Here is a 13,578-nt window from a genome sequence, read left to right as displayed (position 1 = left end):
TTGTCCTATGTATCACATGTGGTACACAACATAATTTCCCTGGCATCCATGTATCACGTATGGTACACATTCCCAACTTTTTTCAAATACCAGAGTAACTTGGGACTTTTTTTTATGTTAAGAAAAAAAAAGGGACTAACTAAAAGTCTGGAAGCAAGTATGGACGTTTAGGATGAACTTACAAAAATGCTTTGGACTGGCAAAGGGTTAATAAGATAGTGTCTTTGAAATCAAGTTCCTGGACTATTCATTATTATTCGTTTGAATCCATTGTGTTGCTCCATTGAAAAACAGCACATGATTTTGCTTATTCTTGTATCTGGTCACTGCACCATGCTCAGGTGCTACCTTTAAAGGATAGAACATTCACAGCAAATATGGTTGAATTATTTGCTCAAGAGCAGCAACACTTTTTACACAAAATTTCTCAAGGGCATGGGCCCACATTTGAGTGACATAAAACAACAAACTTTTGATAAATTATCATCATCATTTAACATCAGTTGTCCATGCTGGTGGCATGGGTTTGGCCAGAGCTGGCCAGCTGCACCAGACTCCAGTCTTTAGAATGGTTTCTATATCTGGATGCCCTAACACAGTGTGCTGGGTGCTTTTACATGGCACTGCACAGGTGCTTTTCACCACCAGAGGGACTGGTCTTAACACTTCTGCAGCAAAGCATGAGTCTTCTTCTGTAGAGCAAAGTGCCAGGCATCTCAGTCCTTTGTCATCTCACCTGAAATGTTAAGCATCCTGATCGTTCTTCAATACTTCACGCTGTACAGTTATTAAGGTGAGTCTGTAAATTTGGTAGATGCTCTTGTCACAAGGAGCTAAAGGATAGGCCAACATTTTATAAATTATCTTTCATGCATTATCAACCGTCATTGCCAGAGCACCAGCTGTCTGGCTTCCGTGCCAGTGGCACGTAAATGGCACCATTTGAGCGTGATCGTTACCAACGTCGCCTTTCTGGCACGTGAAAAGACATTCGAGCAAGATCGTTGCCAGTGCCGCTGGACTGGCTCCTGTGCAGGTGGCACGTAAAATACACCATTTCGAGCGTGACCGTTGCCGGTACCTCCTGACTGGCCTTCGTGCCGGTGGCACGTAAAAGCACCCACTACACTCTCGGAGTGGTTGGCATTAGGAAGGGCATCCAACTGTAGAAACCATGCCAAACCAGATTGGAGTCTGGTGTAGCCATCTGGTTCACCAGTCCTCAGTCAAATCGTCCAACCCGTGCTAGCATGGAAAGCGAACGTTAAACGATGATGATGAAACTATTTCTAATCACTTCTCGACTTTTTAATTCCCCACTGCATTACATCGCTCAATATCGTTTTAAACTGTTTCGTGTGTGTGGGGGTTCATAGTGTGGATCTCAGAGATTACGATTCTGATAGAAAAAAAAATTTCAATTTCAATTATTTTTCAAAATATCAATACTGATTGCTGACGATAATTTTCCTCACTTTCAATTTGTGATCATAGACCGAAAGAATGCCAAAGAAACCTAAACATTGTTATTCACACTCATCGTAATCTTACACGGTGAAAAGATATTCAATCGGAGGAAATAGTTGAAATAACCAAAAATACTAGGAAATTAACATCAAGTGATATAACAGATCTCCGCCGAAAAAAGAAGTCATATAAAGGGAAATAATTAGCACACCTTAAAACATTAATCAATTTCAATCTTATTCCTCTCAAGCACTTGTTCATTGCTGTTTATCTGATAACGGTAAGTTGACGGATATTTACTTAAAGGCTTTGATAATGTGTGTAAATAATTAAATAAACGACTTACAGTATTTATAGCAGAGTGAAAAATGTTACACTTGAAAAGAGATTTCTACTTCCTGTGTATAGAAACTCAAATGTTGAGATGATTTTAGTATTTTGTATATGACTTAAAAGTGAATTCGAGCTATTTTATATGTATAAGTATCAGCTTGACGCTATAGTACAATGTAGTCTCTACCGATTTACTTTGTTGAATACTTTCCTTTGATATTGGCTTCTTAATCTTATAACTTTTAATAGAAGACACTGTTTGTATTATCTTGGCTAAAATCAAAATCTCACAGGAGCCAACCTCTACAAGATCGTTATTTAACAAAATTGATTGTCGTCCATTAATGTTTAAATAAGTTAAGTTCATAACGATACATGAGTGAATGTTAGCAAGTTTGACAATCTTACGATACGAGTCCTAAATATCGGCCTTTACCGTAAACGTATCGAAAAATCGCCGAAAGTTTTTATAATCTGCATATTTAGCAGGTATGGCAGTGTGTTTAAGATGCTCGCTTTGTAATCACCTGGTTTTGGGTTCTGTCACACTGCGAGGGAAATTGGGCAAGTGTCTTATATAGCTCCGGGTCGAACAATATCTTGTGAGTGAATTTGATACTCGGAATTTGGTGTTGAAGACCATCGTGCGTATATGTACGAGTGTTTATATCCCTCCCACCCTTCATAGCTTGACGACCAGTGTCGGTTTGTTTATGTCCCCATAACTGGTTTGGTAAAAGAAACCAATAGATAAGTACCAAACTTTAAAAAATAACTACTGGGATGGATTTGTTCGATGTCGTGCTCCAGCACAGCTGAAGTCCAATGATTAAAGAAATGATAAAATGTATCTTTCCCTGCCATTTGTTTATCATTAACTAATCTTTACGTAAGTTTCCTTATCTTATCTTTAGGTAAGTTAATGATCCAGCTATACTGTAACTAGTACTTAATATGCAACCTTCATTATACTTTCTGAACACGGTACATAGGAAATCACATTCAAGTAACTGTAGAATATTGTATATTTATTGGGAGTGGCAAAATGGAATTGTTTAGATAGTAATTAATTCTGCCGACATCTAAAAATCAAAACATGTTAGTGTTAATATATTTCATTATCAAGGTACTGAAAGGCAGCAAGCTGACAGAATTGTTTATATGATGGACAAAATGAGCAAAGCACTTCATCTGTTGCTCTGGTCCAGTCAACTGGTAAAAATAATTAATCTCGTGACAGATCAGCATCCTATCCAGGAGGGGAATTTAAACGCCATGGAAACCGTCATGAGTTGGCATAACTTGAGAAGGTAGCCTTACCATACATTACATTACATTACCATCTTGAAAAGAGTTGGGTACATTTGTATAATGTAGTTCAAGATATACAATGCTTGAGAGAAGGCTAGGATGGTTATGGATGAAATACACTTGTTTATGCACCTGCTCAATCAAGGCTAGCCTGAAGCAAAAAAACAACAACAACAGCTAATAATATTTCCACAAAACAATTTCTCTATAACTTTGTAATTTAATTTTATGCAATTTGAAGGTCTAGAAATATGTATAGTTATCTGATATAATTTTAATGACAAATTAAAAAGGTACACTTTATCAATATAAAAATGTAATAAAATTCCCACAGTTGATTCAAGTATTCTCTATATCTTATACTGTTTTTCCTGTCATTTCAGAACATCAGCTGACATTCACATTTAAAATTTTTAAATTCAGATGTCTCAATAATATTTACACTGCTTTAGATACTGAAGAATGCTATTGTACAGAACAAATAGACCCATGTTTATATAAATTCATTTGTACAATTACGTGTATTTCCTGTGAACTTAGATTAACAGCAGAATTCCTCTGCTCAAAAGACTGCAGCATGTGCAAAATGGCTCTGCTTTCTAATTAATCTTGGACAAATTTACAAAGTAGTTCTCAGCATCTAGCAGAAGGAATATTTGTTTGGAGTATAATATAAAAGAAAACAAGAAATATATCCATATTTTGAAGGGAGAGAAGGAAAAATATGGAAAATGAATTCTGTGGCAACAATGTTCAGAATAAAACAGAACCTGAAATGAGTGATTTTCATGATGAAATACTGCAAAAAATAAGAAAGACATCATACAAAACATCTCATAAAAGTGTCTTATCTATTCACAAATGTATTCGTGTGGGCGAAAGAACATATCATTGTAATATCTGTGGTAAATCATGCTCTACAAGTAGTAACTTGACTACTCACAAACGTATTCATACAGGAGAGAAGCCATATTGCTGTGATATTTGTGGTGAATCGTTTTCTCAAGGAAGTAACTTAATTAAACATAAACGTATACATACAGGAGAAAAACCATTCCACTGTGATATCTGTGGCAGATCATTTTCTGATACAGGCAACTTAACTGTACACAAGCGCATTCATACAGGAGAAAGACCGTATCACTGTGATATCTGTGGTAAATCTTTTTCTGCAAGTAGTGATTTAACGAAGCACAAACGCTTTCATACAGGAGAAAAGCCATATCGCTGTGATATTTGTGGTAAATCATTCTCTGGAAGTAGTGAATTAATTAGACACAAACGCATTCATACAGGAGAGAAACCATACCAGTGTGATATGTGTGGTAAATCATTTTCTCAGACAGGTAGCTTAACTACTCACAAACATATTCACATGGAAGGGAAGCTGTATCACTGTGATATCTGTGGTAAAACGTTCTCTTTAAGTAATAAGTTAAGAAACCATTTACTTATCCATGCAGGAGAAGACCCCTTTTGCTGTGATGTCTGTGGTAAATCATTCTTTTTCAGAAATCAATTCACCACTCACAGACATATGCATAGAGGAGAGAAACTATATCAGTGTGATATTTGTGTTAAATCTTTCTCTGTAATTGCCCACTTAACTTCTCACAAACGTGTTCATACAGGAGAGAAGCCATATCAGTGTGTTATCTGTGGTAAATCATTCTCTCTAAGTGGTGACTTAAGTAAGCACAAACGTACTCACACAGGAGAGAAGCCATATCACTGTGATATATGTGGAAAACAATTTGCTGTCACTAGTCACTTAACTACTCACAAACGCATTCACACAGGTGAGAAGCCATATCATTGTGACATCTGTGATAAATCTTTCTCACGAAATCATCATTTGTCTGCACACAAAAACATTCATTCAAGAGAAAAACTATATCACTGATATCTATGGCAAATGATTGTCTTAAAAGGTTGAGATTTAACTATACACAAACACATTCATATATAATTCATATCACTGGTATTAGTGTTAAAATCATTCTTTCAGTGACATATTAACTACTCATAAGTACATTTATACAAAAAAGGAAGCATACTACTGTGGTAAATGATACTCTATTTGGAATCACTTTACTACATGTGTTTGTATTCGTTCAAACTATTTAAACAATAAATTAGAGCAACAAAGGTAGTATTAATATAGCCTCTGATGTGCATAAAAGCACATCTTAGCTATTGCCAGCAGAAGACAATCACTGCTACTTCTGCTGTTCAGACTATGATTGAAAAGGTGATATGAGGCCGAAACAACCTGATTTGGTAGTCCAAGCAGCTGAAGTAGTGGTGATTGTCTACTGCTGGCAATAGGTATGACGTGCTTTCATGCACCAAATAACCATAGAGTTTTTTCTCTTGGTATACATAGCAGTCTTTGTTCTAATGCAATTAAGTGATGAATATTTTAATTATTTAAAGAATTTGTGTGTTACTATAAATACTTGTATACTGGAAGGAAAAAATAACTGATAATTTCCCCACAATTCATTTAACTATAGTGATATCAACTTTGAAGAGATAACCGAACATTATTATGTTTTTAATAAAAAGATTCTTTCTAAATACTTGTGTACATATTTTTTTGAATGAAGAAAATATACTGTTTATATATTCAACAGATGGGTTGTTGTTGTTGTTGGCACTCCGTCGCTTCCGACGTCGAGGGTTCCAGTTGATCCGATCAACGGAACAGCCTGCTCATGAAATTGACGTGCAAGTGGCTGAGCACTCCACAGACACGTGTACCCATAACGTAGTTCTCGGGGATATTCAGCGTGACACAGAGTGTGACAAGGCTGACCCTTTGAATTACAGGCACAACAGAAACAGGAAGTAAGAGGGAGAGAAAGTTGTGGTGAAAGTGTACAGCAGGGTTCGCCACCATCACCTGCCGGAGCCTCGTGGAGTTTTTAGGTGTTTTCGCTCAATAAACACTCACAACACCCGGTTTGGGAATCGAAACCGCGATCCTATGACCGCGAGTCTGCAGCCCTAACCACTGGGCCATTGCGCCTCCTAACAAATGGGTACATAGTTGAGAAATGTACTGTCATAACTGATGAATACCATCACTGTGCAGTTAATATGAAAGTAAATATTCCATTTTTTTATATTCGGTTATATATATAACATTGCTATAAAATAGAATATGTTTGTTTTTATATTCAGTTATAATGAAAATAATTTTACACTAATCTGATGGGTTACTCTGTACTTTTGCAGAGTACAAATTCAATATTCTTAAACAAGAATATTGTTGACAGTGACTTCAGAGTGTCAGTCATCATTGGACTGCAGTGTATTGAAATTGATCTTAGCGTTATATAGTCTCTGTTGAGTTAACATCTTTCTTGGGTGTGTGGGTTTGAGTGGAGTGGTAGTTAGGTTTTTCACAACACACCCAAGGAAGATTTTAACTCAACAGGGACGATATAAAGCCAGATCAGCTTCAATACATCTTTCACCAAAATTTCAGGTTAATTTATGTTTCAAACATCAGTTTAATAATGACAGTTATTTTGAAAATAGAAACAAAGTTGGTTTATTTCAACAGGAATATGGTAATGAAATGGTTAAGGTGTCGGAGGATGTCATTGTTAATGGCTGTCTCCATTATTAGAAGTGAGTACAACAGAGCAATAGTTGGCATAGTTGCCTTTCATGGAATGGAGTACATTATAGCATGTTCCAAAAGATCAGAATAGATCTTAGAGATGGGAGAATTTGAAGAGTTTAGTCAATATAGGTGTGCGTGTGAGCTGCAATGTTTAAGGTGATGAAATGAACATGCCATGGGCAAATGGCCTTGTTGATATGAAGTGACTGACGGTAATTTTGCAATTGGTGATGAATCTGGATGGGTTGGAGAGGACATAGGTTTCAAGGAGATTTACCAAATATTTGCAATTTAGAGGAGGTTGAAAAGTAGCCAGTGCAAGTGGAAGTTTTCATCATCATCATCATCGTTTAACGTCCGCTTTCTATGCTAGCATGGGTTGGACGATTTGACTGAGGACTGGTGAAACCAGATGGCTACACCAGGCTCCAATCTGATCTGGCAGAGTTTCTACAGCTGGATGCCCTTCCTAACGCCAACCACTCCGAGAGTGTAGTGGGTGCTTTTACGTGCCACCGGCACGAAGGCCAGTCAGGAGGTACTGGCAACGGCCACGCTCGAAATGGTGTATTTTATGTGCTACCCGCACAAGAGCCAGTCCAGGGGCGCTGGCAACGATCTTGCTTGAAAGTCCTTACACATGCTGCGGGCACAAGTGCCAGAAAGGCGACGCTGGGCACAGGTGCCATCACAATTACGCTTTCGCTTGCCCCAATAAGTCTTCGCAAGCTGAGTTTCGTGTCCAATGAAGGAGACGACATTGGCATGGCCGCAGTCAAAATGGCTGAAACAAGTAAAAGAGTAAAATAAAATTTTATAAGGTGATGAATTTTCAGGGTGGTTAGAACATCAGAATGTTTTGCTGAAATCAACTTTGTGTTTCGTTTCACAATCAATTAAGTAGCAGCCAAGTGCAGTGGGCAGGTAGAACTTTTAAAGCAGTGAACAGAACTTATGTTACCTGTTCTGGTTCTGTGCATTCTGAGTTCAAATCATGTCTTTGAAACCATAAAATTTTTTAGAAGACTGATAAAACCTACAACAACAGTTTCCTTCCTTGGTTCACTCAGAAGATCAGCTGCCACCACCATCATCACAGCATCAGTGATTAGGAAATATTGGGTTGTCCGGAAACTTCATGCTAATTTATAGTAGCTTACCTTTTGACTTATTTGCCATGAAACCACCTCAATTCTGGGAAGAGGGTATTTTCAAGTTAAAGGAAAGATGGTGACGCTTTATGCAACAAAATGGTTCATATTTGGTTGATTAAAAATGTAATGGCAAGTATTTATTAACCTTTTCCTTTCCTTTAAAAATCGGCACGAACCTTCCAGACAACCCAATACATTATCCTTAGGCTGCCTTGGACTTGGGTAACATCAATCAGTTGGCCACATTATACATTCACAAGATAATCATCAGCACTATCATTTAATATACAAAGTTACCCTATTGTTTATCTCTCATTCACGACATGATACCTTTCATGTTTTGAATGAAATAATATAGAAATGTTAGTGAAGATCAATTTGGAGAAATATACAACTTTTGCTAAACATCGATCAAACTTGTGGATTCTATAGTTTATGACTAGGTTAGTGTAAGTCTTGCTTAGATGTTGTACATAAAAGAATAAGGAAAATAATTGAAGAACAAAGCTTTATTTCGATTCCAGGTTATTAAAAATATTAACAAAAAATGATAAGGCCAGAACACAGAATTCTGGTTTTTACAGTTGAAATGAGAAAAGATTGATTAAATATGTATAAAAGACATGTCAACTGAAACCAGCATGGAGAACAGACTTTAAAACAGAAGACAATTCACAAATATCTCCTTTGCATTTACATTAAACTGAAGGCTACATTGATGCTTGCAAATTCACATTCAACAGAATATTGTAGACATGAAGTGATCAGCTTATAAATAAATGAAATCATGAAGTTATATAGATAATACCAACAGCAATAGTCTTTAAATAAAATTTAAATGAGAATGTGCATAAGATGCCAAGCTATTGAAGGTATGTGAGACAAAAACATCGTTACTACCCAAGTGATGTCCGTGTGAAGACAAGTTGAGAAAAGCACATACACATATATTATCACCATTTTTAGTGGGGGTTATTGTATGCTACCATGGGTTGGAGGAGATTTTTTTCAAGGCAGTGTTCCATACAGACATACCTATCTTTCCAAGAAAAGTACTTTGTTCCATGTCTCTGTACACAGAATAGCTGCTGGGTATTTTGTTTATGGGGCAAAAATGCTATGCCACTGGAGTCAGTGTAAAAACAAACATATCTAAACACATGTACACACACATAGTGGAAAATTATTTCATCAATGTAGATAAAGATGTGGTTGGATGAAATATGGTACACGGAAGTTGTTATACAGTTATATCGTTTTCCGAGTGAATATATTTATGGTTTTATGAGATATTTTCTTTATCATAAACAGAGTTGAAATTAATACCATCATTCTGTATGAATAAAATAATGTAGTTACATGACATTTAAAAAAAATGATTTACTACAGATATTGCAGTAATGTAGTACATCTCATGAATGAATGCGTTTGTGTTTAGTTAAGTCACCCCTCCCAGTGAATGGTTTACCGCAGATGTCACAGTGGTATGGCTTATCTCCTGTATGAATGCGTTTGTGAGTATTTAAGTTACATCTTGCAGAGAATGATTTACCACAGATATCACACTGATAGGGCTTCTCCCCTGTATGAATATATTTGTGAGCAGTTAAGTTGCCTATTACAGAGAATAATTTACCACAGATATCGCAGTGGTATGGCTTCTCACCCGTATGAATGCGTTGATGAGTAGTCAAGTTACTTCTTGCTGGGAATGATTTACCACAGGTATTACAGAGATATGTATTATCTCCTGTATGGATATGTCTGTTGTGTTTAGTTAAAGTACCTCGTTCAGAGAATGATTTACCACAGATATCACAGTGATATGGCTTCTCTCCTGTATGAATAGATCCGTGTCTAGTTAAGTTACTCCTTGTAGAGAAGGATATACCACAGATATCACAGTGATATGGTTTTTCTCCTGTATGAATACGTTTGTGAGTAGTTAACTCAGTTTTCTGGCAGAAAGACTTACTACAAATATCACAATGATATCGTTTCTCTCCTTTATGAATATGTCTGTTGTGTGTAGTTAAGGTGCTTCCACGAGAAAATGATTTACCACAGATGTCACATTGATATGGTTTCTCTCCTGTGTGGATCTGCATGTGGCTTGTTAAGGTATATCTTTGAGAGAATGATTTACTGCAGATATCACAGTGATATGGCTTCTCTCCTGTATGAATGCGTTTGTGTTTGGTTAAAACACAATTTCCAGAGAACGACTTACCACAAATATCACAGTGATACGGCTTCTCTCCTGTATGAATGCGTTTATGAGTATTTACGTTACATCTTGCAGAGAATGATTTACCACAGATATCACAGTCATAAGGTTTCTCTCCTGTATGAGTATACTTGTGAGTAGTTAACTGACCTGTTACAGCAAATGATATACCACAGATATCACAGCAATATGGCTTCTCACCTGTATGAATACGCTTATGAGTAGTTAAGGCATTTTTTGCCGAGAATGATTTACCACAGATATCACAGCTAAATGGACTCTCTCCTGTATGAATATGTCTCTTATGCATAGTTAATGTACTTTGTTCAGAGAATAATTTACCACAGATATCACAGTGATATGGCTTCTCTTCTCTATGAATATGCCTATGTCTGGTTAAGTTACCTCCTGCAGAGAATGATTTGCCACAGATATCACACTGATATGGTTTTTCTCCTGTATGAATACGTTTGTGAACAGTTAACTCAGTTGTTCGAACGAAGGACTTGCCACATATATCACAATGATATCGTTTCTCTCCCTTGTGAATATGTTTGTTGTGCATAGCTAAATTATTTCTATGAGAGAATGAAATATCACAGATATCACATTGATATGGTTTTTCTCCTGTATGAATACGTTTGTGAACAGTTAACTTAGTTGTTCGAATGAAGGACTTACCACATATATCACAATGATATCGTTTCTCTCCCTTGTGAATATGTTTGTTGTGCATAGCTAAATTACTTGTATGAGAGAATGAAATATCACAGATATTACAGTGATATGGCTTCTCTCCTGTATGAATATATTTGTGGTTAGTTAAGGTACTTCTTTGAGAGAAAGAATTACCACAGATATCACAGTGATACAGTTTCTCTTGAGTATGAATGCGTTTGTGAGTATTTAAGTTACCTTTATGAGAGAATGACTTTTTACAGATATCACAGTGGTATATTTTCCCTATCTTTTTCAACATCTTATCAGGAGAATTAATTTGTGTAGACTGTTCTTTAAATTTAACTCGATTCTCATATAATTCATTTTCCATAATTTTTCTTTTTCAGCACAATATACAATAATTTCTTTCTTTGTTTTTATATTTTATTCTTGAGGTAGTGTTATCAACTGTGATCTTTCTATCTAATCATGCAGTTAACTTCTTTGCAAATCGGTCCAAGTTTAGAAAAATTTCAGGTACATTCCATCAGATGCATTATAGAAATTATGTTAATCTAATTCATAGAGAAAAATATAAACAGGAGCCTATGTGTCTGTATAAGATCTTCTTTTACTCTTCAAAAGTTAGTAAATATTGACGATGCATTTGAATTAAAATAATTCTTTGATGTAAATGTCACCTGATATTCTGAAAATAAGAAAGAAACAGTATAAAATATAGACGATATTTAGAAAGTGGAGATTAAACAGTAGTAGATATTTTCATTGATAAACTGTATACGTAAACATTTGTACTTTTACTATTTAATTCATTTTCACTTTTCTTTGTCATTATAACCACATGTGAAGTCTAGATATCTGCAGACCACAGTTACACCTTCAAATTGTGTAACGTATATTTTAGTAAAGAATAATGAACAAAATGTAGTTGATTGGTTGAAGATTAGATCTGACTTGTTAGACTTACACTTAATGAACATTCTGTCCTTTTCTATGGTCAGCGTTTATCTTAAACAACATAACTCATTACGAGCCAATGTGTCTATCTCTTTGATAACAACGAGCAAGGAAAACAGAGGTTTTAAAAATGTGAAAAATACAAACTGAAATTCTTATTATAAAGTCTTTTTATCACTCATAACTTTAAATGTTAAAAAAAAAACAATTTGCAAAGAAGATAGACATACTCTCATTTCGCCAAAACAGGCTCATGTTTCTCATTGATAATTTTACATCATTTAATAAGTTTAAAAAATTTAATATATAAATGCCATTCTTAATAATTTTGACTTCATGCACAAAGTGCAATCCTATTTGCTCTACGAATTACAGAACCACAGATTTAGAGCATAATTTAAAGAATACGGTTGCTATTTCTAGCAGATCTAACGCTCACATTGAGATTATACAGGTGGTTCGTCGTTGTTAAGTTCTGTTAATCCCGGCAGAGCAAAAGCAAGTTGCTTTCAGGGTACTATGAATTTTATGGTAGATCAAACAAAAAGAAACATGGTATTCTTTCGAAACATTGTTTTGGTAAATGAACAAAATACGATTAAATAAAAAAAATGTTAAAAAGAAAAATACCTCGTATAAATCTTCAGTTTATAACGGTATGGACAGTGATAGACATTACTTTCTATCGACTTCAGTTTATCTGGAATAAAAACAATCCCGAAAAACTGTTTTCAAAGTCCACATTTGAAAATTAGGAATACGGAAAGATATCAATATAAAAATAAGGGAAACGAATTAAATTAAATATGAAAAAAATCAAAACGTAAAGAGGCTGTTTCGTGGATTATGAAAGTAATTTTAGAATAAATTGTTTACTAAGTTGTGAATAGTTCGCCCTTAGGAGACAATATATTGCGTGATCAAGTTTCATTATCAGTTTAAGCCTGTACTGTAAGACGATCAAAACTAATGAATTAATAATTTCTTATTTATGCAACTGACAACGTAAAAAAAAAATGAATTAATCTCTTTCTGTGTGCGTAACCGGATCAGTGTGAAAGTCTTTGAAGCTAAATATATATTTAATTGAGATATAGATGAGATTCAATATATTTATATATAACCTATATTGTATTGGTATTTTAGCAATTAGTTTAGCATTTATTAAATTTCTTTGATCATGAAATAAAATAACAGAAATTATTCAATTAATAATATACTTGCTCACGGAAGAAATTTTCTGAACTACGCATGCTCAATGATCAGCAGGAAATCGACATTCAAGAGAAAGCACGAGGTATTATTAGTTTGTAAACAAAATCACACAAGAAATAATTATTAGTGCATTTGTATTTGTGAAAAATTAAACATAAAAGCTGAGACAGTGTAATTAAGTAATAATTAGTTTAGTGAACTGTTTGATATAAACATTAATAGAATGACTAAGAGATAATTGCTTACTATTTATAATTTACTCGGCACTCGTACGTTTTTAGGTATGAGTTTAGCAATCCTAATGTTAAATTTTCAGAAAATATTTGACAGTATAATTAAAATCTCATACGATGACGCCCAGCAAATAATTGATGCCTAAACCCCAATCCAAGTCTGTTTTAACCTCGTCTCTTAAACGATATGTTCGTCTATATTGTTTAGCTTTCTAAATACCCTTTCGGCGATCTTCGTGGCATTTCTAGGTATTGTACCGTAAGATTGCCAGGGAAGATCGCCACTCTTTCTCTAGAACAGGTGTTTGCTTGATTCCATAAACACTATTTATTGTCTAGAATGCGAGCATTCAGCTAGTATATATA

The 13,578-nt window shown here is 35.1% G+C and overlaps 2 protein-coding genes across 3 annotated transcripts; one reads left to right on the top strand and one right to left on the bottom strand.

Annotated features, from left to right (window-relative positions):
- The first annotated feature begins 1,658 nt into the window (after positions 1–1,658).
- Positions 1,659–5,719, top strand: LOC106879298 (zinc finger protein 239). The gene is made up of 2 exons (XM_052975482.1): positions 1,659–1,747; positions 3,495–5,719. Exon 2 carries the CDS (start codon positions 3,836–3,838, stop codon positions 5,012–5,014), a length of 1,179 nt encoding a protein of 392 aa, XP_052831442.1. The 5' UTR covers positions 1,659–1,747; positions 3,495–3,835; the 3' UTR covers positions 5,015–5,719.
- A 2,674-nt stretch (positions 5,720–8,393) lies between these two features.
- Positions 8,394–13,013, bottom strand: LOC106879305 (zinc finger protein 850). 2 transcript variants are annotated; one of them, XM_014928810.2, is made up of 3 exons: positions 12,993–13,013; positions 12,395–12,464; positions 8,394–11,495 (listed from the first exon to the last, which is right to left on the bottom strand). In XM_014928810.2, exon 3 carries the CDS (start codon positions 11,175–11,177, stop codon positions 9,312–9,314), a length of 1,866 nt encoding a protein of 621 aa, XP_014784296.1. In that variant the 5' UTR covers positions 11,178–11,495; positions 12,395–12,464; positions 12,993–13,013; the 3' UTR covers positions 8,394–9,311. The 2 variants fall into 2 exon arrangements, with proteins under 2 accessions (XP_014784296.1, XP_014784295.1); XM_014928809.2 differs by lacking the exon at positions 12,993–13,013 and having other exon boundaries at positions 12,395–12,984.
- Between the last annotated feature and the right edge of the window lie 565 nt (positions 13,014–13,578).

This window comes from Octopus bimaculoides, chromosome 21 (assembly GCF_001194135.2).
Source record: "Octopus bimaculoides isolate UCB-OBI-ISO-001 chromosome 21, ASM119413v2, whole genome shotgun sequence".
NCBI lineage: Eukaryota > Metazoa > Mollusca > Cephalopoda > Octopoda > Octopodidae > Octopus > Octopus bimaculoides.
Note: the sequence above shows the minus strand (reverse complement) of the source record. Positions and strands in the feature narration are given on the sequence as shown.